General features: G+C 42.2%; 1 protein-coding gene across 1 annotated transcript; it reads left to right on the forward strand.

Moving 5' to 3' along the window:
• Window positions 1–798: 798 nt before the first annotated feature.
• LOC311112564 (neuromedin-K receptor-like) lies at window positions 799–24,762 on the forward strand (the record flags this gene model as incomplete). The annotated part of the gene is made up of 5 exons (XM_084155702.1): window positions 799–1,166; window positions 8,400–8,588; window positions 15,662–15,812; window positions 21,541–21,737; window positions 22,013–24,762. 5 exons carry the CDS (start codon window positions 799–801, stop codon window positions 22,308–22,310), a joined length of 1,203 nt encoding a protein of 400 aa, XP_084011828.1. The 3' UTR covers window positions 22,311–24,762.
• Between the last annotated feature and the right edge of the window lie 747 nt (window positions 24,763–25,509).

Genomic DNA, 25,509 nt, shown 5'->3' on the forward strand with positions numbered 1-25,509 from the left:
AGGGTCTTGACAGATCCATTTATTGAAAATCAATCTTGGGAATTAAGAGAGTTATTTAGGGTAAAAACAACACATTTTGGAGATACTAGACACCTTTATCAAATATCAATGTTTATTCAACTTAGTCAATAAACTTACATTCTCAATGCTTGCAGTGACAATGACGAAGCCCATTTGAACACGGAGATGTCCCATGATTGGAATGGAGGCGACAGATGCGGCAGGCCTTTAATCAGTGCCTGATGCGTGCATGTCGTTTATCATGATTATGTAAGCATTTATAAGTGACTTGCCATCAAATTCCATGCTTGCCATATGTTTATGTCTCATTTGTATGGAAGCGTAGCTGAATTATCTACAGTTTTCAAAGTGTTGCGCAGTTGCGGATGCATTCCAGTGAATGACTGAGGATGTTATTAGAAAGGGGAGTGGAGTGTGATGTGTGGAATTTAATGGAACACCACCTGATTGATTCACTATGCGCAGCGCACGACTCAGCACAGTCAATCCCTTTTGATCCTACTGCTGCCCAGAGCTCTAGGATACGTTCACTTATGCGGAGCAAAACAAAGGACAATCTCTGTTTCCAAAGAACCGTTAGAATATTATCGGTATCCTATTTAAGTAGTAGCCTATCCTATAGATCAGAAGTCCCGCGCACCTCAAGTGTCAACTGCTCCCAAACGCGTTGGCTCTGTACTAGGGAACAGAAATATAAATGAAGAGGTGTGTGCCAATGCAACTGCTGCCACCTCCAGGCATTGAATCCAAGTAAATCTCGGCAGGGAGACTAGGGGAATGGCTGCGGCAAACAATGGATCAAACACAACTAGGACCTTTACAAATCAGTTCGTACAACCGCCTTGGCGCATCGTGCTATGGTCCGTCGCGTACAGCCTTGTGCTCGCCGTGGCGGTTTTTGGGAACCTGATAGTGATTTGGATCGTATTGGCACACAAGAGGATGCGGACCGTGACAAACTACTTTTTACTCAACTTGGCTTTCTCCGACGCCTCAATGGCCGCGTTCAACACGTTGATTAATTTCATATATGCTGCTCACGGCAATTGGTACTTTGGAGAATCATACTGCAAGTTCCACAACTTTTTCCCAGTAACAGCAGTGTTTTCAAGCATCTATTCAATGAGCGCAATAGCAGTCGACAGGTGAGCTCTGGAGACATCAACTTCAATCTCATACATTCTATTACATTTGGTGAAATGCATTGTATTGGCCTATATTAAATGTGACAATTTATTATGATTTATTTAATGCTAGGCCGGTTTAGTGTATAATAGCCTAATGTACTGATTCTATAATCAAACCCTAAAATCAAATAAGAAAAAGGTAGGCCTAATGGTATATATAACAAGGCACCTGATATTGCTCAGATGCCAAAATGTTCATGCATCATAATAGCCTGTTATTCATGCCATGTATGCATACAGGTCATTAACACAAACACACAAACAAATGGGAAACCAACCCTCTCCTTACATTCTGTCAAAATGAGAATGAACTGAATGTAGCTTTTAATCCACTATTCTAACTAATAAAGATCCTGCGACACAATGTGCATCCCAAATGGCACCCTTTTCCCTGTACTGTATATTGCACTACTTTTGAGCCCTATGGGTGATGGGCAAAAGTACTGCACTATAAAGGGAATAGGGTGCCATTTGGGATGCAGAGAAAACGATTAAGGTTCTTGGGGATTTGATCAAGCATTGCATTACTAGTTGGTGTATAAAAGAGATAGATTACGTCTAATGAGCTCCACTGTGCAGCCAACCTATCATTATGGAGGGACGTGCTGATTAAATAATTAAAATGCAGTACCTGCTGTGAAATAATGGCTTTAAGTGCCAAGAGTGCTTATATGAAAACTATACTAACACCAACACACAGACACACACGAGCGAGCATGCTGCCCCACATAAACACACGCACGTGTGCATACACATGTGTAACGGTTGGTGTGAGGTGTGACCCAGGTGCGGTGCAGTCCTGTGTAGCTCAGTTGGTAGAGCATGGCGGTTGCAACACCAGGGTTGTGGGTTCGATTCCCACGGGGGACTAGTATGAAAATGTATGCACTCACTACTGTAAGTCGCTCTGGATAAGATTGTCTGCTAAATGACTAAAATATAGAAATGTGCAGGATATACAGTAGGCAGTAGGCAGAGATGGTGAAACAAGGATCTTTACTGGTGGTCCCGAAGCCAGAATACAAAATAACGGACTTATCACGATAAAAGAAAGGCGGAGCAAATAAGTCTCCAAAAACCGTCTGACAGCCGAAATACTACTTACGACTGAAACAAATAACGAAACAGGGGGAACACTTCTCAAGTACCTGTACATAGGTCTCCAATCAGACACTGAGTAGTACTGCTGGACATAGAGAAACTAACAGAGAAAACTGAGCAAGGGAAGTGAGGGCATAAATACACAGGTGAACAGGTAGACACAGGTGACACCAATAGGATACTTATTAGTCCAGACTGTGAGTGAGGAGATGGTGCCTAAGGTTGTCTGAGGATGACACCTAGTGGGTCGCTCCAGAACTGCGACCCCCTCCTGTAGCACACACTGGATTTACCCTGCTGTGCTTCTTCTCGGGGTGAAACATTGCTGGGGCCTCATTTATCAAAGGTGCATGTGGACGAAAAATACACACATTTTGCGTGTGCCAGTTTTCCGACAAAAGTTGGTATCCATCCATTTTGAACTTGATGGGAAAGTGTGTATCTCCATGCATATCTAAGACTATGCATACTCAGAACTTCTATTGGTTGATCAACTGAATTGCAAGCAAATGTTGTTATTTTTGGGGGAAATAGAGTTGTTTGACGCACAGGAATTATAATAATGGTAGGCTAATGAAAACAATAAAACGTAGGCCTTTATAAAACAGATGCATTTGCCTTGGTAAGAAGATTACATAGCAGCATCTCGCCTAATAGCCTATATGTACATTTATTATATAGGCCTAAATCATAATCATATAACAGGGCATGTCTCTACTTTTCTGACATAACTGGTTTATTCCCTCTATATAACAAATATTAGGCTACCATTTAACCATCGCACATTCAATAGCCAACCATGCTCAAAAGTAAATAGACCGGTAGCCTATGACAGTAACGGTAGGCTACAGTATTGCTGTGCGATAGGAGCGCGACATAGCCTATTTAATCTCAGAGCCTTTATCAAGACAGGAGATAGAAACACAATCATGTATTGATAAACAAAATATTGAACAACAATTTGTCTTTTGCATAGAAGTGTGGGCTGTAGACAGCATTTATCTTTTAAATTGTTCAATAGACAATCTTGCAGAATGTGCGGACAGTGTTTGGCACTCGCTATAGGATTTTTTTTTTTTTTTTAAGTCACCGCTGAAGATAAAAACATTCTGCCCACACCTCTACAGAAACATCTGAGGATTTCAGAAATGTATAATGTGTTGGATAGATGTGTGAAGAGGTTACAGAAGACAGAAATGCAAAAAGTGTCCCACTTTTTCGGAATTCACTCAAATAACAGTAGCCTACTAATAATTATTTATGACTGTTTTATAACCTTAACATCAAAACAGAAATAAATGAGGCCCCAGGTGTCTGGAGGTCAATTTTATACCTTTACACGTTGTGCTGCACAGTAGGACTACAGTCCAACATCTCTTTTCATCTTACTTTGAAGTTAGTCAAAGGAGTTAATCTGCCTGGGCATGAGCACGACCTGACTACTTATAGGCCTACTGTGGGCCTTTGATACACAGAATCAAAGACAGAGCACACACTCAGTACAGGTATACACTCACGCAGGCAGGCAGGCAGGCAGGCAGGCAGGCAGGCAGGCAGGCAGGCAGGCAGGCAGGCAGGCAGACAGGCAGACAGACAGACAGACAGACAGACAGACAGACAGACAGACAGACAGACAGACAGACAGACAGACAGACAGACAGACAGACAGACAGACAGACAGACAGACAGACAGACAGACAGACAGACAGACAGACAGACAGACAGACAGACAGACAGACAGACAGACAGGGTAAGGTAAGGTAAGGTAAGGTAAGGTAAGGTAAGGTAAGGTAAGGTAAGGTAAGGTAAGGTAAGGTAAGGTAAGGTAAGGTAAGGTAAGGTAAGGTAAGGTAAGGTAAGGTAAGGTAAGGTAAGGTAAGGTAAGGTAAGGTAAGGTAAGGTAAGGTAAGGTAATGACTGAGGATGAAACCTGACAGTCTAGCAGTAAGTTCTGGGGAAATGAAATCTATGTTTACCGAAAACCAAACAAACAGCACTGTTGAATCCAATTAAAGATAGACTGGGAAGAGTCAGAGTCAATCAATCATAACTAGCTCCACATGGGGCATCCTTTGTTTTGAGTACCTGAGATACTGTATATATATGTTAAAGCAATCTGAAATTGGGCACAGACACAGAGACACACTGCTCCAGAGAAGATCGGTATTTCATTTACTGTTTGATTTGACATCGTAGTATTTCAACCTGCGGTCTGGCTTTTGTCAAGAGGAGCTTGTTTAATTCACGTTCGGAAAATGGAGGCCTCAATGTTTGACAACACTCAGAACTCTCCAGCGAGACAGAAACAACACTCGCATCCGCATCTCATGGCTACCCGGACTATTTGCACTGCCCCCCCACCCCATCCTTTTTACGCTGCTGCTACTCTGTTAAGTATTTATGCATAGTCACTTTAACTCTACCCACATGTACATATTACCTCAACTACCTCAACTAGCCGGTGCCCCCGCACATTGACTCTGCAACGGTACCCCCCTGTATATATAGCCTCCCTACTGTCACTTTATTTTACTTCTGCTCTTTTTTTCTCAACACTTTTTTTTGTTGTTGTTTTATTCTTACTTTTTTTGTTTAAAATAAATGCACTGTTGGTTAAGGGCTGTAAGTAAGCATTTCACTGTAATGTCTGCACCTGTTGTATTCGGCGCATGTGACCAATAAAATTTGATTTGATTTGATCCTGTTTTTTGTCGCTTTTATATTTGATCAAACACAGCCACCGCCAAATATATTTTTGTAAATACAAATGAGAGCTTATAAAGAATGCAGTTGTACAACAAGACATTTCCCACTGGGCACAGATGTCAATTCAACGTCTAATCCACGTTGGTTCAACGTAATTTCATTAAAATTATGTGGAAATTACGTTGATTCAACCAGTGTGTGTCCAGTGGGTGCTGCATACTAAATTGTATGCATTAACTTTAGTCAGGGCATAAGCGCTACTCAAAATAAACAAAAAAGTCATGTACAGTCAATGAAGTAGACCAGACACAGCTGCGATCACATTGGTGTCTATGGGAGAGCCACCGCTTAAGTAGACCGGAATTGTGACAATGTTTTTTAATTCTAAACGGCCTGAGTAAGAAATCTTCATTTATCCACCATCTTTGCTTTCACACCCTGACTGACCTTTTGACCTCTTGAACTGTTTCAGAGACCATTTTATAGACTGACAGACAGGGTCTGGTAGTGCTCCAGTCCTCCCTGTTAGACTTGGAAAGCATATCATCTCCCGTAGAAATGGCACTATGGTTGTTGTGCGTAACCTAATTTCTGTTCCTCTAACGCCGCCTTTTAGTGAGTTTATACAAACTGTCATATCTTACCATTCTGATAGATTGGAGAAAAAATTTGGTTGTAATGTTAATAATTTGGTTGTTATTCCATTGGTTACCTCGAGGCAGATGCCCCAGGGGCAGAGTGGCCCAAACTCATTGAATATGACACTTTTAAATGTTAGAGCAATCACTAGTAAAAACCTTTCTCGTGAATTACCTTATTACTGAGCGCAAATTTGATTGCATCTTTCTCACTGAAACATGGCTGTCTTCAGACTGTAGTGCCGCTCTAATTGAAGCCTCCCCCCGGACTACAGCTTTTCATACTCTATCACAAAAGGGAAAAAGGGTGGGAGGACAGCCTCCATTTTTACTAGTGCTCTCAGCTGTAAGGACATTTCATTTGGCAACTTTGGGTCTTTTGAGCATCATGCTATACTGTTTAAATGTCAACCACCAGTGCTGGCTATAACCCTGTTTAGGCCACCAAAGCACTGCCCCACAATTTTGACTGATTTCTCTGAACAATTGTCTGTTGTCCTTGAGAACAATAATAAAATCATTGTGTTGGTCGATTTCAATATTCATGTTGACAAAGAGACTGACTCCAAGGCCATTGAATGTATTAATATTTTGAGCTCTATGGTCTTTATCCAACATGTTACTGGGCCCACCCATAACTGTGGCCATACTCTGGACCTGATTATTACAGAGGGGCTTTCTATTGACAAATCCTCTATTGTTTACGTCGCTTTATCTGATCATCAAGTTGCAGGTCCATTATGATATTCTGAGAGAGCAACTTGGCATATTTAACAAGGCAATTAGAAATGCCAGACAGGCTCATTTCTCTAACTTGATCATTAATAATCAGAATAATTTGAGAGTGCTATTCTCGACCATTTATGACCTGATAAATCCTACCCCCGCAAAACTATATGAACTTTCCTCCACATCTAAATGTGATGAGTTAGTGGCATATTTCAGAGATAAGATGACCAACATTAGGCTGGGTATCAGTCAAACAAGACCTGATGAGAAGTATGATGATATGTGCCCTAGCGTACCACGCAAAGGCACTATGGAGTTATTTTCTCTGGTTGATACAGACATGCTCAGGAAAGTGATATCACAACTTAAGCCTTCTACCTGTCTTATCGATCCTATCCCCACCACCTTCTTCAAAACAGTTTTTAATTGCATATCTGAAGAAGTGCAAGCTATTGTTAATCACTCCCTGTTCACAGGCACTTTCCCCACTACACTAAAAACTGCTATGGTGAAATCCCTTCTGAAGAAAAGTAATCTAGATTTTTCAGCTTTTAGCAATTTTCGGCCAATCTCCAACCTTCCATTCTTAAGCGAAATTCTGGAGAAATAGTTTTTGCTCTTTTTTAAGTGGGAACTGTATTTTTGAAAAAATTCTATCTGGTTTTCTTGCCCACCACAGCACAGAGACTGCCTAAGTTAAAGTGGTAAATTATCTTAGAGCCAACACAGATGCCGAATAGCTCTCTGTCCTTGTACTCTTGGATTTAAGTGCTGCATGATGATGTCCTTCTAGACAGACTGGAGAGGTGAGTTGGTCTCTCTGGTCCAGTTCTAAATTGGTTTAGGACCTATTTCACCGGTCAAGAGTTTTTTGTCACCCTTAGTGAACATAACCCAGAGAAAATACATATCCCATGTGGCGTTCCACAAGGTTCGATTTTGGGTTCAGTTTATATATATGTTGCCCCTTGGCAGCGTTATCAGAAAGCACAACATTGATTTTCACTGCTACGCAGACGATGCACAGCTTTACATTTCTGTGTCACCAGTACATTTTAGCTCCACAGATAAATTATTAGACTGTATTAGTGATTTAAATACTTGGATGGCTCACAACTTCCTCCAGCTAAATCAAGACAAGACCGAGGTACTTACTAAAGCACACAGAATCTGGCCACATATTTTATTTCACAGTCAAATAAGATAGAACACCAGATAAAAAACATAGGTGTCATTTTACATTCTGAACTCAATTTCGAATCACACATTAGGAATGTGACCAAAATAGCTTTTTACCACCTGAGGAACATTGCCAAGGTGTGGCCGTTTCTATCTCAGGCTGATACAGAGAGACTCATTCATGCTTTTATTACAAGCAGGCCTGACTACTGTAATGCTCTCCTGTCTGATCTACCCAAGAAAGCCATTGGCCAATTGCAAAACATAAAGAATGCAGCAGCACGGCCAGAAGGAGAGCACACATTACACCGGTTTTAAAGTCTCTGCACTGGGTTCCTGTGAGTTTGAGAATTAATTTTAAGATTCTTCTTTTGGTTTTTAAATCAATCCATAATTGTGCACCCCAATACATGTCCGACATGCTTTTGAGTAATGTACCCAGTAGGTCCATCAGGTCCTTTAGCACTGGCCTTTTAACTATCCCAAAGCCTAGGACCAAGATGCATGGAGAGGCAGCCTTTAGTTACTATGCCCCCAGCCTCTGGAATAGCCTGCCAGAGAACCTCAGGGGGGCCAAAACTGTGGACATATTTAAAATATATCTTAAAACACACCTTTTTAGCTTTGCTTTTCCTTAGGGAGATTTTTTAGTCTTTCAGTTTTAATTGTTATTCTTTAGTTTTTTATCCTGTTATGTTTGTAGTGTAGTAAATATTTCTGTTTTTATTTTCATAGTTTTTTATTTATTTACGTTTTTTCCTGTTAAGCGCATTGCGTCGCATTCATGTCTGAAATGTGCTATATAAATAAAACTTGATTTGATTTGACATCCCTGCAGGTACATGGCCATTATCCACCCGCTGAAACCCCGGCTGTCAGCCACAGCCACCAAGGTGGTGATTGTGTGTATCTGGGCGCTGGCCGTGGTGCTGGCCTTCCCCCTCTGCTTCTACTCCACCATCCGCACCCTGCCCCGCCGGACCATCTGCTACGTGGCCTGGCCCCGGCCCTCGGACGACTCCTTCATGTGAGTGAGACACTCCGGGTGCATCTCAATATTATAAAGTGGCTTCCTTTACTCACCTGCTCTTATTCATCTTCACTGATCTGAAAACAGTTTTGGGTTGGTTGGAAATGAAACTGTATATTGAGGTATGAAACTGTATATTGAGGTGAACTTGCTGCTGATGGTTTGTGTGTGGTTGGATTGAAAACCTACAGGAGGGTAGCTCTCCAGGAACAGGGTTGGAGAGCCCTGATGTAAGGCAATTAACATGGCCAATAATACAGGCACTAGTCAAACGCACATACAATCCCAGTCAAAAGTTTGAACGCACCTACTCATTCAAGGGTTTTTCTTTATTTTTACTATTTTTTACATTGTAGAAAAATAGTGAAGACATCAAAACTATTAAATAACACATATGGAATCATGTAGTAACCAAAAAAGCGTTAAACAAATCAAAATATATTTTCTATTTGAGATTCTTCAAATATCCACCCTTTGCCTTGATGACAGCTTTGCACACTCTTTGCATTCTCTCAACCAGCTTCATGAGGTAGTCACCTGGAATGCATTTCAATTAACAGGTGTGCCTTCTTAAAAGTTAATTTGTGGAATTTCTTTCCTTCTTAATGCGTTTGAGCCAATCAGTTGTATTGTGACAAGGTAGGGGGGTATACAGAAGAAAGCCCTATTTGGTAAAAGACCAAGTCCATATTATGGCAAGAACAGCTCAAATAAGCAAAGAGAAATGACAGTCCATCAACACTTTAAGACATGAAGGACAGTCAATCTGGAACATTTCAAGAGATTTGAAAGTTTCTTCAAGTGCAGTCGCAAAAACCATAAAGTGCTATGATGAAACTGGCACTCATGAGGACCGCCACAGGAATGGAAGACCCAGAGTTACCTCTGCTGCAGAGGATAAATTCATTAGAGTTACCAGCCCAAATAAATGCTTCACAGAGTTCAAGTTACAGACACATCTCAACTGATGTTCTAGCAGTGTCTGAATCCTGGCTTAGGAAGGCCACCAAAAATTCTGAAATTTCCATCCCCAACTATAACATTTTCCGTCTAGATAGAACTGCCAAAGGGGGTGGAGTTGCAATCTACTGTAGAGATAGCCTGCAGAGCTCCATCATACTATCCAGGTCTGTGCCCAAACAGTTTGAGCTTCTACTTCTAAAAATCCACCTTTCCAGAAATAAATCTCTCACTGTTGCCGCTTGCTACAGACCCCCCTCAGCCCCCAGCTGTGCCCTGGACACCATATGTGAATTGATTGCCCCCCATCTATCCTCAGAGTTCGTACTGCTTGGTGACCTAAATTGGGATATGCTTAACACCCCGGCCATCCTACAATCTAAACTAGATGCCCTCAATCTCACACAAATTATCAACGAACCTACCAGGTACAACCCTAAATCCGTAAACATGGGTACCCTCATAGATATCATCCTGACTAACTTACCCTCTAAATACACCTCCGCTGTCTTCAACCAGGATCTCAGCGATCACTGCCTTATTGCCTGCGTCCGTAACGGGTCCGCGGTCAAACGACCACCCCTCATCACTGTCAAACGCTCCCAAAAACACTTCAGCAAGCAGGCCTTCCTAATTGACCTGGCCCAGGTATCCTGGATGGATATAGATCTCATTCCGTCAGTAGAGGATGCCTGGTTGTTCTTTAAAAGTTATTTCCTCTCAATCTTAAATAGACATGCCCCATTCAAAAAATACAGAACTAAGAACAGATATAGCCCCTGGTTCTCCTCAGACTTGACTGCCCTTGACCAGCACAAAAACATCCTGTGGCGTACTGCATTAGCATCAAATAGCCCCCGCGATATGCAACTTTTCAGGGAAGTTAGGAACCAATATACACAAGCAGTTAGGAAAGCAAAGGCTAACTTTTTCAAACAGAAATTTGCATCCTGTAGCACTAACTCCAAAAAGTTTTGGGACACTGTAAAGTCCATGGAAAATAAGAGCACTTCCTCCCAGCTGCCCACTGCACTGAGGCTTGGAAACACTATCACCACCGATAAATCTACAATAATCGAGAATTTCAACAAGCATTTTGCTACGGCTGGCCATGCTTTCCACCTGGCTTCCACTACCCCGGCCACCAGCTCTGCACCCTCCGCTGCAACTTGCCCATGCCCCCCCCTGCTTCTCCTTCACACAAATCCAGACAGCTGATGTTCTAAAAGAGCTGCAAAATCTGGACCCCTACAAATCATCTGGGCTAAACAATCTGGACCCTTTCTTTCTAAAACTAGCCGCCGAAATTGTCGCAACCCCTATTACTAGCCTGTTCAACCTCTCTTTCGTAACGTCTGAGATCCCCAGAGATTGGAAAGCTGCCGCGGTCATCCCCCTCTTCAAAGGGGGTGACACTCTAGATCCAAACTGTTACAGACCCATATCCATCCTGCCCTGCCTCTCAAAAGTTTTTGAAAGCCAAGTCAACAAACAGATCACCGACCATTTCGAATCCCACCGTACCTTCTCCGCTATGCAATCCGGTTTCCGAGCTGGTCATGGGTGCACTTCAGCCACGCTCAAGGTCCTAAACGATATTATAACCGCGATCGATAATAGACAGTACTGTGCAGCCCTTTTCATTGACCTGGCCAAGGCTTTCGACTCTGTCAACCACCGCATTCTTATTGGCAGACTAAATAGCCTTGGTTTCTCAAATGACTGCCTCGCCTGGTTCACCAACTACTTCTCAGATAGAGTTCAATGTGTCAAATCGGAGGGCCTGTTGTCTGGACCTATGGCAGTCTCTATGGGGGTGCCACAGGGTTCAATTCTTGGGCCGACTCTTTTCTCTGTGTATATCAATGACGTCGCTCTTGCTGCTGGTGACTCTCAGATCCACCTCTACGCAGACGACACCATTTTGTATACATCTGGCCCTTCATTGGACACTGTGTTAACAAACCTCCAAACGAGCTTCAATTCCATACAACACTCCTTCAGTAGCCTCCAACTGCTCTTAAACACTAGTAAAACTAAATGCATCTCCAATCCAAAGTTAAATCTAGAATCGGTTTCCTATTTCGCTACAAAGTCTCCTTCACTCATGCTGCCAAACATGCCCTCGTAAAACTGACTATCCTACCGATCCTTGACTTCGGCGACGTCATTTACAAAATAGCCTCCAACACTCTACTCAGCAAATTGGATGTAGTCTATCACAGTGCCATCCGTTTTGTCTCCAAAGCCCCATATAATACCCACCACTGTGACCTGTACGCTCTTGTTGGCTGGTCCTCACTACATATTCGTAGCCAAACCCACTGGCTCCAGGCCATCTACAAATCACTGCTAGGCAAATCCCCGCCTTATCTTAGCTCATTGGTCACCATAGCAACACCCACCCGTAGTCTGCGCTCCAGCGGGTATATCTCACTGGTCATCCCCAAAGCCAACACCTCCTTTGGCCGCAATTCCTTCCAGTTCTCTGCTGCCAATGACTGGAACAAATTGCAAAAATCTCTGAAGCTGGAGACACTTATCTCCCTCACTAACTTTAAGCATCAGTTGTCAGAGCACCTTACCGATCACTGCACCTGTACACAGCCCATCTGAAATTAGCCCGCCCAACTACCTCATCCCTATATTATTATTTATTTTGCTCATTTGTACCCCAGTATCTCTATTTGCACATCATCTCTTGCACATCTATTATTCCAGTGTTAATACTAATTGTAATTATTTTGCACTATAGCCTATTTTATTGCCTTACCTCCATAACATGCTAAATTTGCACACTGTATATTATATGTATTTCTGTTGTATTTTTGACTTTGTTTTGTTTTACCCCATATGTAACTCTGTGTTGTTGTTTTTATCGCACTGCTTTGCTTTATCTTGGCCAGGTCGCAGTTCTAAATGAGAACTTGTTCTCAACTGGTTTACCTGGTTAAATAAAGGTGAAATAAAAAAATATATACAGGCCTTCATGGTCGAATTGCTGCAAAGAAACCACTACTAAAGGACACCATTAAGAAGAAGAGACCTGCAAATTGTAGATTTTTGGTTCCAACCGCTGTGTCCTGGTGAGACGTGGTGTGGGTGAACGGATGATCTCTGCATGTGTAGTTCCCACCGTAAAGCATGGAGGAGGAGGTGTTATGGGGTGGGGGTGCTTTGCTGGTGACACTGTCTGTGATTTATTTAGTATTCAAGGCACACTTAACCAGCATGTCTACCATAGCATTCTGTAGCAATACGCCATCCCATCTTGTTTGGGCTTAGTGGGAAAATCATCTGTTTTTCAACAGGACAATGACCCAACACCCCTCCAGGCTGTGTAAGGGCTATTTGACCAAGAAGGAGACTGATGGAGTGCTGCATCAGATGACTTGGCCTCCACAATCCCCCGACCTCAACCCAATTGAGATGGTTTGGATGAGACGGACCACAGAGTGAAGGAAAAGCAGCCAGTATATGTGGGAACTCCATATATGTGCTCAGTATATGTGGGAACTCCTTCAAGACTATTTGAAAAGCATTCCAGGTGAAGCTGGTTGAGAGAATGCCAAGAGTGTGCAAAGCTGTCATCAAGGCAAAGGGTGGCTATTTGAAGAATCTCAAATATAACATATCTTTTGATTTGTTTAACACTTTTTTGGTTACTACATGATTCCATATGTGTTATTTCATAGTTTTGATGTAGAAAATAGTAAAAATAAAGAAAAACCCTTGAATGAGTAGGTGTGTCCAAACTTTTGGCTGGTACTGTACATCCAAATATACTCAAAACTCAATAGTAACTACAATATGAAAAAGGATCTAAGTAACATGATCAATATCTACACAAACATACATAGGCAATGGAGTTACTTAGATACCAACAAAGAATACGATCAATAATGGCACATAGACAAACATATAAAATGTGCTCAAATCAAAGGTACACGATAAAGGAGCACAAACTCATACTGAACAAAAATATAAATGTGACATGTAAAGTGCTGGTCCAATGTTTCATGAGCTGAAATAAAAGTTCCCAGAAATGTTCCATGTGAACAAAAAGTTTGTTTCTCAAAAAAATATTACATACATGTTAGTGATAATTTCTCCTTTGCCAAGATAATCCATCCACCTGACAGGTGTGGCATATCAAGAAGCTGATTAAACAGCATGATCATTACACAGGTGCACCTTGTGCTGGGCACAATAAAAGGTCACTCTAAAATGTGTAGTAATGTGCCCAACTGTCACACCCTGGCTCTGGGGACTCTATATGTTGAGCCAGGGGGTGTAGATTCTATGTGTTTGAGTTCTGTGTTGTAGTTCTAGTGGTTTCATTTCTATGTTGGCCAGTGTGGTTCTCAATCAGAGGCAACGAGTGTCAGCTGTTGCTGGTTGTCTCTGATTGAGAACCACATTTAAACAGGCTGTTTTCCCACAGTAGTTGTGGGATCTTGTTCCTTTTGGTTTGTTCCGTGTTGGTTGTTTAACCTAGGACGTCACGTTATTCGTTTATTGTTTTGTTCGTGTTATCACTTTGGATAATAAAGTATGTTTGCCTTCAACGCTGCGCCTTGGTCTACTCCGTTCAACGATCGTGACACCAACGTCGTTTTAGAGAATTTGGCAGTACGTCCAAACAGCCTCACAACCACAGACCATGTGCAACCACGCCAGCCAGGACCTTAACATCTGGCTTCTTCACCTGCGGGATCGTCTGAGACCAGCCACGTGGACAGCTGATGAAATTGTAGGTTTACACAACTGAAGGATTTCTGCATAAACTGTCAGAAACCGTCTCAGGGAAGCTCATCTGCGTGCTCGTTGTCCTCACCAGGGTCTTGACCTGACTGCAGTTCGGCGTCCTAACCAACTTCAGTGGGCAAATGCTCAGTTTCGATGGCCACTGGCACGCTGGAGAAGTGTGCACTTCATGCATTAATCCGGTTTCAACTGCAGATGCCAGACAGCGTGTATGGCGTCGTGTGGAGGAGCAGTTTGCTGATGTCAATGTTGTGAACAGAGTGCCCCATGGTGGCGGTGGGGTTATGGTATGGGCAGGCATAAGCTACGGACAAAACACAATTGCATTTTATCGATGGCAATTTGAATGCACAGAGATACCATGACGAGATCCTGAGGCCCATTGTCATGCCATTCATCTGCTGCCATCACCTCATGTTTCAGCAGGCCCCAGCAGGCCCCATGTCGCAAGGATCTGTACACGATTCCTGGAAGCTGAAAATGTCCCAGTTCTTCCATGGCCTGCATACTCACCAGACATGTCACCCCTTGAGCATGTTTGGGATGCTCTGGATTGAGGTGTACGAGTGTGTTCCATTTCCCACCAATATCCAGCAACAACGCACAGCCATTGAAGAGGAGTGGGACAACATTCCACAGGCCACAATCAACAGCCTGATCAACTCTATGCGAAGGAGATGTGTTGCGCTGCATGAGGCAAATGGTGATCACACCAGATACTGATTGGTTTTCTGATCCACACCCCTACCATTTTTTAAAGGTATCTGTGACCAACAAATGAATATCTGTATTCCAGCTCATGTGAAATCCATAGATTAGGGCCTAATGAATGTATTTCAATTGAATGATTTCCTATATGATCTGTAACTCAGTAAAATCTTTCAAATTGTTGCATGTTGCATTTATATTTTTGTTCAGTGTACTTTGAATAAACACATCATTTAATAATTGTGGGTATCAACAAAGACTGGAATTAACTGAAGGTTTGTCAGGTTGCCACATTGATTGCATACAGGTGAGTAAATTTAAGGTGGTGAGTGTCCCGCTTCTGGAGGAAGAACTGGGTGGCGATTGGGTAATTGGACAGTCAGTCCGTATGAGTAGGGGAATTTCCTACACACATACATACATACATACATACATGTCTGTCTGTCTGTCTGTCTGTCTGCTCTACTGTCACAACCAGTGCAGACTAGTTAAGGAGGAGAGCAAACTAGACTACTGAATATAAATATGAATTAGATTAAATATAATCTGCAGAATTACCATGTTTTCCATTACATTCACAGGAATGCTCTGCTTTTCCTTCCTCTTACAGCTATTTATTATTCTCTGGTATACAGGTATCATATCATTGTGACGGTGCTGGTGTATGTGCTGCCCCTAGTGGTAATGGGTATCACGTACACCATTGTGGGGGTGACGCTGTGGGGAGGAGAGATCCCGGGGGAAGCATCAGATAACTACCACAGCCAGCTCACAGCCAAGAGGAAGGTAACGCAAAAATACAACTCCATTATACACATGAGGTCCATTGGTAAAGCATGTGTAATCCATTTGAAAACCAATGTGTCAACCATTGATTGAATGCAGTAGATTCAGCCATTCATTTTAACTGGCACAATCATGAGACGTCCCAATTGTCTTAGTTTCATTCACTCCAGTTAATTTGGTGTGAGGACTAGAATACTGTAGGCCTTTTAGAAATGTGGTTCTGAAAAGAATTTCTGCAAACAATAATAATACACTGAACAGGCACTTCTGGTGGATTTGAGGGTTTTTCAGTGTTTGACCCAATACATTGTCATTACAATAATTGATGTAGCTATACCATTGAAAAAATAGCTGACCCTGTACATGGCACAAAGATCTCTCTGTGTTCCCCACTGGATTTGGAGACCCATCAGGTAATCCAGCATTACGCAGGGAAACAACAGAGATTAGTCTCCTCTTTAGAGATTACAATGCATTCCATTAACTGGACACAGTGTATCTCATCATGCATCTTTGCTTGGAGTCCAGGCTCCGTATGTATCAAGCGTCTCAGAGTGGAGTGCTGATCTAGGATCAGGTTCCCCCTGTCCATGTTATCGTATTCATTGTGATCTAAAAAGCAAAACTGGTCATAAATCAGCACTCCTATTCTGAGATGCTTTATATATACGGCCCCTGGTCCCCACAGTTATCCATAAAGATTCAGGTCATTTGAACCCGTATGACTAACATCTATTATGCCAGATGTGGGTTTAACATTACAGGAGCACAGATTATAGAAAGGCAACGCCCAACACGACAGGTCTATAAATATGGGAATTATTGGGATATGGGATTATTCCAGGACACCCTGTGAGGGAACCCAGTCTGTATTTCAGGGTTGTTATTGTTTTATTAATGAGGATTACACTCAGATTACGAGGGATCAGCACACCTGGTTCTTTGTTTTGGAGAGATAGGCGAGGCCATGAAACCGAAATCATTTATAGTGACTTATCCAGGGATGTAACCTGTGATCCTGCCTGACATTTGACCTCGGGACCAGCACATGTTTGGTGTTGTTACTTGCTCTTATCTTATTTCAGAACTGGTTCTCTTTTTGATTGTTTTATAGTTTTGTTGTTGTTGTTGTTGTTGTGAAATGCACCTCAATAAAGCTTGATATCATCTGATTTAGTTTGAGCAACGCAGTGAAGGAAGGTTAGTGAACCTTGCACTTATACACAGTTCCAATTGCTCAGTGGGTTTGAATGGGCCACAAATACAGACTAGAAGTCATTTAGGATAAAAGCATCTGCTAAATGACTGCATCATTTTGATAAGCCTGTTGCTGGATTTGCCATTAACGTCCCTGCCAAACCCTTTTTACCATAGCTAGATGAGGGCTGTGAGAGGTTCATTAGGCTGAATGTCACCCATTGTCAAACCATCAGGTCCTGCTCTGTGGTTAGTTGAAAAGTAATTGTTAATTAGGTCAGCGATCTGTTCCCACCCAGCTCAATTTAACCATGCTGTGACAGCTTCAGCAGACCACCAGTGTTCTCGCGTCAACTACCTGTAACCTGCTGTGTCTTACGTCATGGATACCCTTTCTCCTACTTTGTGTAGCTCCTATTCTGAGTGCTCCAGAGAGGATTCCACCAGACAACGTTTGCTCGTCATTAGATGCAGAGTCCCAAACACACTGTACATACAAAGAGATGCCACTGCTTCATAAGCTTTATGCCACATTATTAATCATCCAGAAGATGATGCAGGTGGAGCTAGTTGATCCTTGATTATAAGATCCTAATTGTTGTTGTTCATAAACAAGGTGACTGACAGCTTGATTGATCACTTGATTATCCTTTCCCTGTCGGAGGTTAATGAATAAGGTTTGACCTGCATTTCAATGTGATCCCTTGTCAAAGCTGTGAAACCACTTTCGAAAAGCTAAAGAATGTAAATGCTGATTTCATAACCGAAGAGTGCTTTGGAATGTTTTCATACATGAAGACATTAACTATGAACCACTCTAAACAACACCTTCTTCTAATTAATTCACTTAGCCTAACTTGTTTAACCCAAGCAGCTGTCGTCTAATGGTTTTAGCCTTTTTTGGAGTTGTATTCATGTGTGCCCCAACAGACTGCAATCACGACCAAATCATTCATCGTCAGATGCCCTTGTTGTTGTTCTCCGCAAGACTATCCTTAGTCTGTGATGAAGGGCTAACACCAGCTGTGAGTCTTCTCCACTAAAGTGAGATTGACTTCAGTGCTCCTACATCAAGGCTATTCAATTTCGACCTTAAGGGACTGAAGTACTGCTGTATTTGGATTTATTTTCTACTTGGTAGTTAAAAGGATAGTTCGGCCAAATAACAAAGTGACATTAGTTTCCTTACCCTGTAAGCAGTCCATGGACAAGGTAAAATAGCAATCAATGCTTTGGTTTTGTTTACATGGCCACTATCTCCAAATGCTAACTTACTTTGCATTCTTGGCCCAAAACCAATGCAAGTCAACATCCCTGATATTAGCATTGTTCGCGTATTATATGTAAACGTGTTAAACATGACCAAGCCCAGAGATATACTGTTAATCTAAATCTTTAGGATGTCTATATCTGTGGGATATTCAGTGCTTTGCAAAAGTATTCATCCCTCTTGGCGTTTTTCCTATTTTGTTGCATTACAACCTGTAATTTAAATTGAATTTAAAGTGGGACAACCACTTTTTTTTTTGTTATGGGGGGGGAAGGATTACTTTATACTATTCCAGGTATTCCTTTTCTATGAAGACACTAAATAAGATCTGGTGCAACCAATTACCTTCAGAAGTCACATAATTAGTTAAATAGAAGGATTACTTTATACTATTCCAGGTATTCCTTTGCTATGAAGACCCTAAATAAGATCTGGTGCAACCAATTACCTTCAGAAGTCACATAATTAGTTAAATAAAGTTCACCTGTGTGCAATCTAAGTATAATATATAATAATATGCCATTTAGCAGACGCTTTTATCCGAAGCGACTTACAGTCATGTGTGCATACATTTTTACGTATGGGTGGTCCCGGGGATCGAACCCACTACCCTGGCGTTACAAGCGCCATGCTCTACCAATTGAGCTACTGATGACCACGTGTCACATGATCTCAGCATATATACACCTGTTCTGAAAGGCCCCAGAGTCTGCAACACCACTAAGCAAGTGGCACCACCATGCAAGCGGCACCATGAAGACCAACGAGCTCTTCAAACAGGTCAGGGACAAAGTTGTGGAGAAGTACAGATCAGGGTTGGGTTATAAAAAAATATCAGAAACTTTGAACATCCCACGGAGCACCATTAAATCCATTATTAAAAAATAGAAAGAATATGACACCACAACAAACCTGCCAAGAGTGGGCCACCCACCAAAACTCACGGACCAGGCAAGGAGGGTATTAATCAGAGAGGCAACAAAGATATCAAAGATAACCCTGAAGGAGCTGCAAAGCTCCACAGCGGAGATTGGAGTATCTGTCCATAGGACCACTTTAAGCCATACACTGCACAGAGCTGGGCTTTACGGAAGAATGGCCAGAAAAAAAGCCATTGCTTAAAGAACAAAATAAGCAAACACGTTTGGTGTTCGCCAAAAGGCATGTGGGAGACTCCCCAAACATATGGAAGAAGGTACTCTGGTCAGATTAGACTAAAGTTGAGCTTTTTGGCCATCAAGGAAAACGCTACGTCTGACACAAACCCAACACCTCTCATCACCTCTCATCACCCCGAGAACATCATCCCCACAGTGAAGCATGGTGGTGGCAGTATCATGCTGTGGGGATGTTTTTCATCAGCAGGGACTGGGAAACTGGTCAGAATTGAAGAAATGATAGATGGCGCTAAATACAGGGAAATTCTTCAGGGAAACGTGTTTCAGTCTTCCAGAGATTTGAGACTGGGACAGAGGTTCACCTTCCAGCAGGACAATGACCCTAAGCATAATGCTAAAGCAACACTTTTTTAAGGGGAAACATTTAAATGTCTTGGAATGGCCTAGTCAAATCCCAGACCTCAATCCAATTGAGAATCTGTGGTATGACTTAAAGATTGCTGTACACCAGCGGAACCCATCCAACTTGAAGGAGCTGGAGCAGTTTTGCCTTGACGAATAGGCAAAAATCCCAGTGGCTAGATGTGTCAAGCTTATAGAGACATACCCCAAGAGACTTGCAGCTGTTATTGCTGCAAAAGGTGGCTCTACAAAGTATTGACTTTGGGAGGGTGAATAGTTATGCACACTCAAGTTTTCTGTTTTTTTGTCTTATTTCTTGTTTGTTTCACAATAAAATATATTTTGCATCTTCAATGTGGTAGGCATGTTGTGTAAATCAAATGATACAAAAAGCCAAAGAATCCATTTTAATTCCAGGTTGTAAGGCAACAAAATAGGAAAAATGCCAAGGGGGGTGAATACTTTCGCAAGCCACTGTAAAACCTTTTCCACCATTTAGTGCTTTGCATGCAATGCTACTGCACATTAGTTTCCCAGACACAGATTAAGCATACTGCTGGACTAAAAAGCATGCTCAATGGAGAATCTCAAAGGTTTAGCGAATGTAGGTTAAATCTAAAGAGTAAACTGACAGAATAGAATCTATGTGAAAGGCTTTGAGGAGTTTCTTTGAGCTCAGACGGTTTGACTGACAGACTGACCATTCATTGGTGATCACAATCACTATTGCTCTATGGCTGGCAGCCATCTTGTCACATGACATTCTGAGCATAGTATAGTTGACTAGACTATATCATGAGATTACCTACTGTACCTGTTATAGTGATGACACAGTAGTAACACAATAGCGAACACAACAGTGAGGATACATGGACAAAGATCTTCCTCGCTGACAAGACGGACAAAGTGCAGTTTGCATGGTTCAGGCGTGTCTGAGCTTTGATATTCAGGTAGTCTCGTGTAAAGAGACAAAGTCAAATTCTATCAGATGAAACTTCTCAGAACTCCTCCATACAAGGCAACAAAGTTCCAACTTTTTGCGAAAGCAGATCTGATTTCAAGTTTCGAAATGCTCTTTGAGGATTTTAAATGACACAATCAGTTCATGAAATTCACAGGATCTTTGAAGTGAGCTGGTTCCTTTGTGATGGCTCTAGGTTGTCAGGTTAGGGAATGCATCTAATTATTTTGTGGCTCTACCATCTCCAATGTATGGACCGTTGGACCATCAATGGTTGTTCTGACCATTTTTGTGTAAATTAAGCAATTGTCTTTTGAGGTTGTGTGAATGACAGTTTTGAAAGGGGTTGTTGTGATGAAAAAAGTATATCCTAGATTGCTGCGGCTTCCAGTACGGAATGAAAATGCCAACCTGATGATTAATCAATCATGGTGCCCACGCTTGTGAGATTATATATTCGGCGTCAAACATTCTGTCCATCTCAGAATCAGGCACTCTGTGAAACTTGGCATGAGGTGGCCGACCAACTGTTGATCGACATCTTGTCTCAGAGCTACACAGAATAAAGACAATGTACTTTATTTTTCCTATCTCTCTATCTCTCTATCTCTCTCTCTCTCTCTCTCTCTCTCTCTCTCTCTCTCTCTCTCTCTCTCTCTCTCTCTCTCTCTCTCTCTCTCTCTCTCTCTCTCTCTCTCTCTCTCTCCTCTTTTCTTTTTCTCACCTTCCTTCCCTGTCTCTCTATTCCTCCCATCCTCCCACTATCCCCTTCCTAACCAGGTGGTGAAGATGATGATCATTGTGGTGGTGACCTTCGCCCTCTGCTGGCTGCCATACCATGTCTACTTCATTGTGACGGGCCTCAACAAGGCTCTGATGAGGTGGAAGTCCATCCAGCAGGTCTACCTGTCAGTGCTGTGGCTGGCCATGAGCTCCACCATGTATAACCCTATCATCTACTGCTGCCTCAACAGCAGGTAGGATCCAGCACCTTGGTGCTGTTCAGTAGGAACCAAAACATAAGATGAAGATAAGCCTTTCCCATAAATAATTTAGATGTTCTGTTCAAAAATGTTTTCTTCTTTGTGCCTACTGAACACAACCTAGGCAACCACTGGCTAGATAAATAAGACCAGATGAGAAAACTACCAGTGTACCTTCTTTAGAATTCATTAGCCACCTCTCAAATGTGAAATATCTGACCATGCACTCATTGTATGTCTGTCTGGTTTGGGTTGTGGTTTGGATACAGGTTCCGGGCGGGCTTCAAGCGGGCGTTCTGTTGGTGCCCGTTCGTCCGGGTATCCAGCTATGACGAGCAGGAGTTGCGCAACAACAACACCCGCCACCGATCCGGCCACCAGGGTAGCATGTGCACCCTCTCCCGCGTGAACACCAGGACCAACAGCATCAAAAAGGCCGTCTCCAGCTGCCGTGGCAATGCCGGTGTTAACGGAGATAACAATGGTAACCATGGCAACCTACAGGCGGTAGCTAAGTCCAACCTTTACAGTGACCCCGATGATGTGGCCGACAATCAGTTCTCCTGAGATGTTAATGATGACCACGACCACCTTCTAGAATGTTCACGAGTGGTTTGGAAAGTCGTTGTGAACATTTCACCCTCCGAACTGTCCCTCAAACATTCCAAGCAAGCCTTTAATTATTTTATTTTTTTACCAAACATAAGTATTTCTTGTGAGTTTATTGCAAACGCGGTTGTTCTTTACAAAGTATTTTTTGCTGGCTTGATGCAGTGAGATTCATTCGATTTCTTTGTATTTGCTTAGCTTTCGAAAGCATTTATTTCAGCCTTTTCACATTTCCACACCCCCATCTCACGACACTGACTGGACATCTGGTAGGCTGCTGTCTCGACGGGCAGATTTGTAGGCAGATTTGTGACATCTGGACTAAGCAATGAAGGCAGAGCTTACTAGTAGTTTACCAGTGTGTGTGCGTGCATCTATTACTCACTGGCTATTGCCTCAGGCAGTCTCCCCTTGAAAGATTGTTAGGATGGGTTGGTGGTTGGGCATATATATAACACATAATAATGAAAAGGGAAGATTGTTGCACACAGATTGTTTATTAATGTGTCTTTCTGTACCATAATCATACATCCTTTATCAGCTTGTCGTCAGTTCAGCAGACTGATACCACACAGATGGAAATAGCTGTGGACTGTATGTCCTGAAATGATTAATTTCTTTAGAGAAACAGAGAGGCACCTGGGGCAAGATAGAGCATTCAATGTTTCTCTGTCAGCCTGCAATTTCCTGAGTATAAATGAGAATGATAGGATGTTCCATTTTGTTATTGAAATTTCTCTCATAAGCTGCTTTTATCGTTATAGGAGTTGTACAGTGCCATTTCTTTTTTACATTTATGGGATCTATGTCATATGTAAGCAGAGGATTGGTTTTTGCTTTTGTGATATACCGTGGTGTATACTTACTGTGGTTAATGCAATTTTTAGCAGACACACACATGCACACACTCAGACATGCACAGACACACACATACACATGCACGCACACACACACATTTAGCCATCAACATGACAATATTTAATGAGGACGTGCTGTGAAGTACTGTGCACTGGGTACTAAAACTAATCATCAAGGGAAATAGTGCAGTATTAAAACACAATCTGAGAGCTTTGTTTGATAAAAACCCACCCATCCATCTCTTTTGATTCCATGAAGACATTTAATCCAGAGCTGAATCACGCTTCACCATCTGACAGTCCGACAGATGAATCTGGGTTTGGCGGATGCCAGGAGAATGCTATCTGCCCCAATGCATAGTGCCAACTGTAAAGTTTGGTGGAGGAGGAATAATGGTCTGGGGATGTTTTTCATGGTTTGGGCTAGGCCCCTTAGTTCCAGTTAAGGGAAATCTTAAATTCTAGATGATTCTGTGCTTCCAACTTTGTGGCAACAGCTTGTGGAAGGCCCTTTCCTGTTTTAGCATGACAATGCCCCCGTGCACAAAGCGAGGTTCATACAGAAATGGTTTGTCGAGATCGGTGTGGAAGAACTTGACTGGCCTGCACAGAGCCCTGACCTCAACCCCATTGAACACCTTTGGGATGAATTGCGAGCCAGGCCTAATCGCCCAACATCAGTGCTCGACCTCACTAATGCTCTTGTGACTGAATAGAAATATGTCCCTGCAGCAATGTTCCAACATCTAGTGGAAAGCCTTCCCAGAAGAGTGGAAGCTGTTATCGCAGCAAAGGGGGGACCAACTCCATATCAATGCCCATGATTTTGGAATGAGATGTTTGACGAGCAGTGTAGATTTGAACGTTCTTTCTCCATCTTCCTCACATTCCTGTCTCTCTGACTCTGTCTCTCTTTCTCTCTCTCGCTCTCTCTCTCTCTCTCTCACTCTCTCTGCCCCGTATGAATGTACAATAATGCAAAAATATATATTAGAATGTGCGTATATTTGCCAAAACGTAACATCTGTATATACTTTATTTTCAAGGTGATAAAAAATAAAAATAAACGTTGTTTACCTCAATTATAGTGAATATTTTAGGTTTAGCTTCTGTAGTGCATTGTCAAAAATGTTCAGGTCTATGTTGTGCAGTTTGATGGGTGCAGAGTTCAATCACATGTACAAAACAATACCTGTTTTATCTCCATGGCATAGTGTTTACTGGCTTTTTCAAAGACTTTGTAAGGCAGTGTGTACTGCAATGTTTAGATTTATTTAAAGAGGCTCACTTACACCAAAATCAAACAACAGCATTTGGATAATATTTGTATTTTCTCATAATTGTCATTTAGTACCAATACATGTATTCTTCATACACAGACACTTGACGTAAAACTCATGCTAGCTTGCATATTCATGAATGTACCCAAGTATATAAATTGTGCAAATAATTGTTAAAACTGCAATTTTTCAACTACAGAATGCGTCTAGTCTATTTCCCTATTCTGGCTACTGTGTGAATATGCATTGATTGAATAAAGGTGTTTGCTGTCCAATGCTTGTGATTCAACACTATCTTCAATCCCTACTTTAAACAGTTGCACTTCCTCATTTTTCAGGGTGTTTATTGTTCACTTGATTTATTTACTGTTCATGAAAAGACAGCAACATGGGTGATGATGTTTCTCCAAACTGCTCCAAAATGACATTTCTGAGAGGACCATTTCTCTCAAGTGGACTGTGAAGAACTACATAGTTCTGCAAGTGGCCCTCAACAAGCTCTCCCCTATAATCATTGCTCACGCTGTAGTGGCCTTCAACAAGCTCTCCCCTATAATCATTGCTTACGCTGTAGTGGCCTTCAACAATCTCTCCCCTATAATTATTGCTCATGCTGTAGTGGCCCTCAACAAGCTCTCCCCTATAATCATTGCTCACGCTGTAGTGGCCTTCAACAAGCTCTCCCCTATAATCATTGCTTACGCTGTAGTGGCCTTCAACAAGCTCTCCCCTAAAATCATTGCTCACGCTGTAGTGGCCCTCAACAAACTCTCCCCTATAATCATTGCTCACGCTGTAGTGGCCTTCAACAAGCTCTCCCCTATAATCATTGCTCACGCTATAGAGGCCCTCAACAAGCTCTCCCCTACACTCATAAACCACTAGAGAGTGTCAGTGTGTCATCCATGATTACAGCCTGATGTTGGGTATGCTTCTATCTCTCCATCTGGAGACAGATTGGCATTGCTGCACAGGAAAAGGAAAGGGAAAGGGGGATACCTAGTCAGTTGAACTGAAATG

Source organism: Coregonus lavaretus, assembly GCF_964263955.1.
Source record: "Coregonus lavaretus genome assembly, chromosome: 38".
Classification (NCBI taxonomy): domain Eukaryota; kingdom Metazoa; phylum Chordata; class Actinopteri; order Salmoniformes; family Salmonidae; genus Coregonus; species Coregonus lavaretus.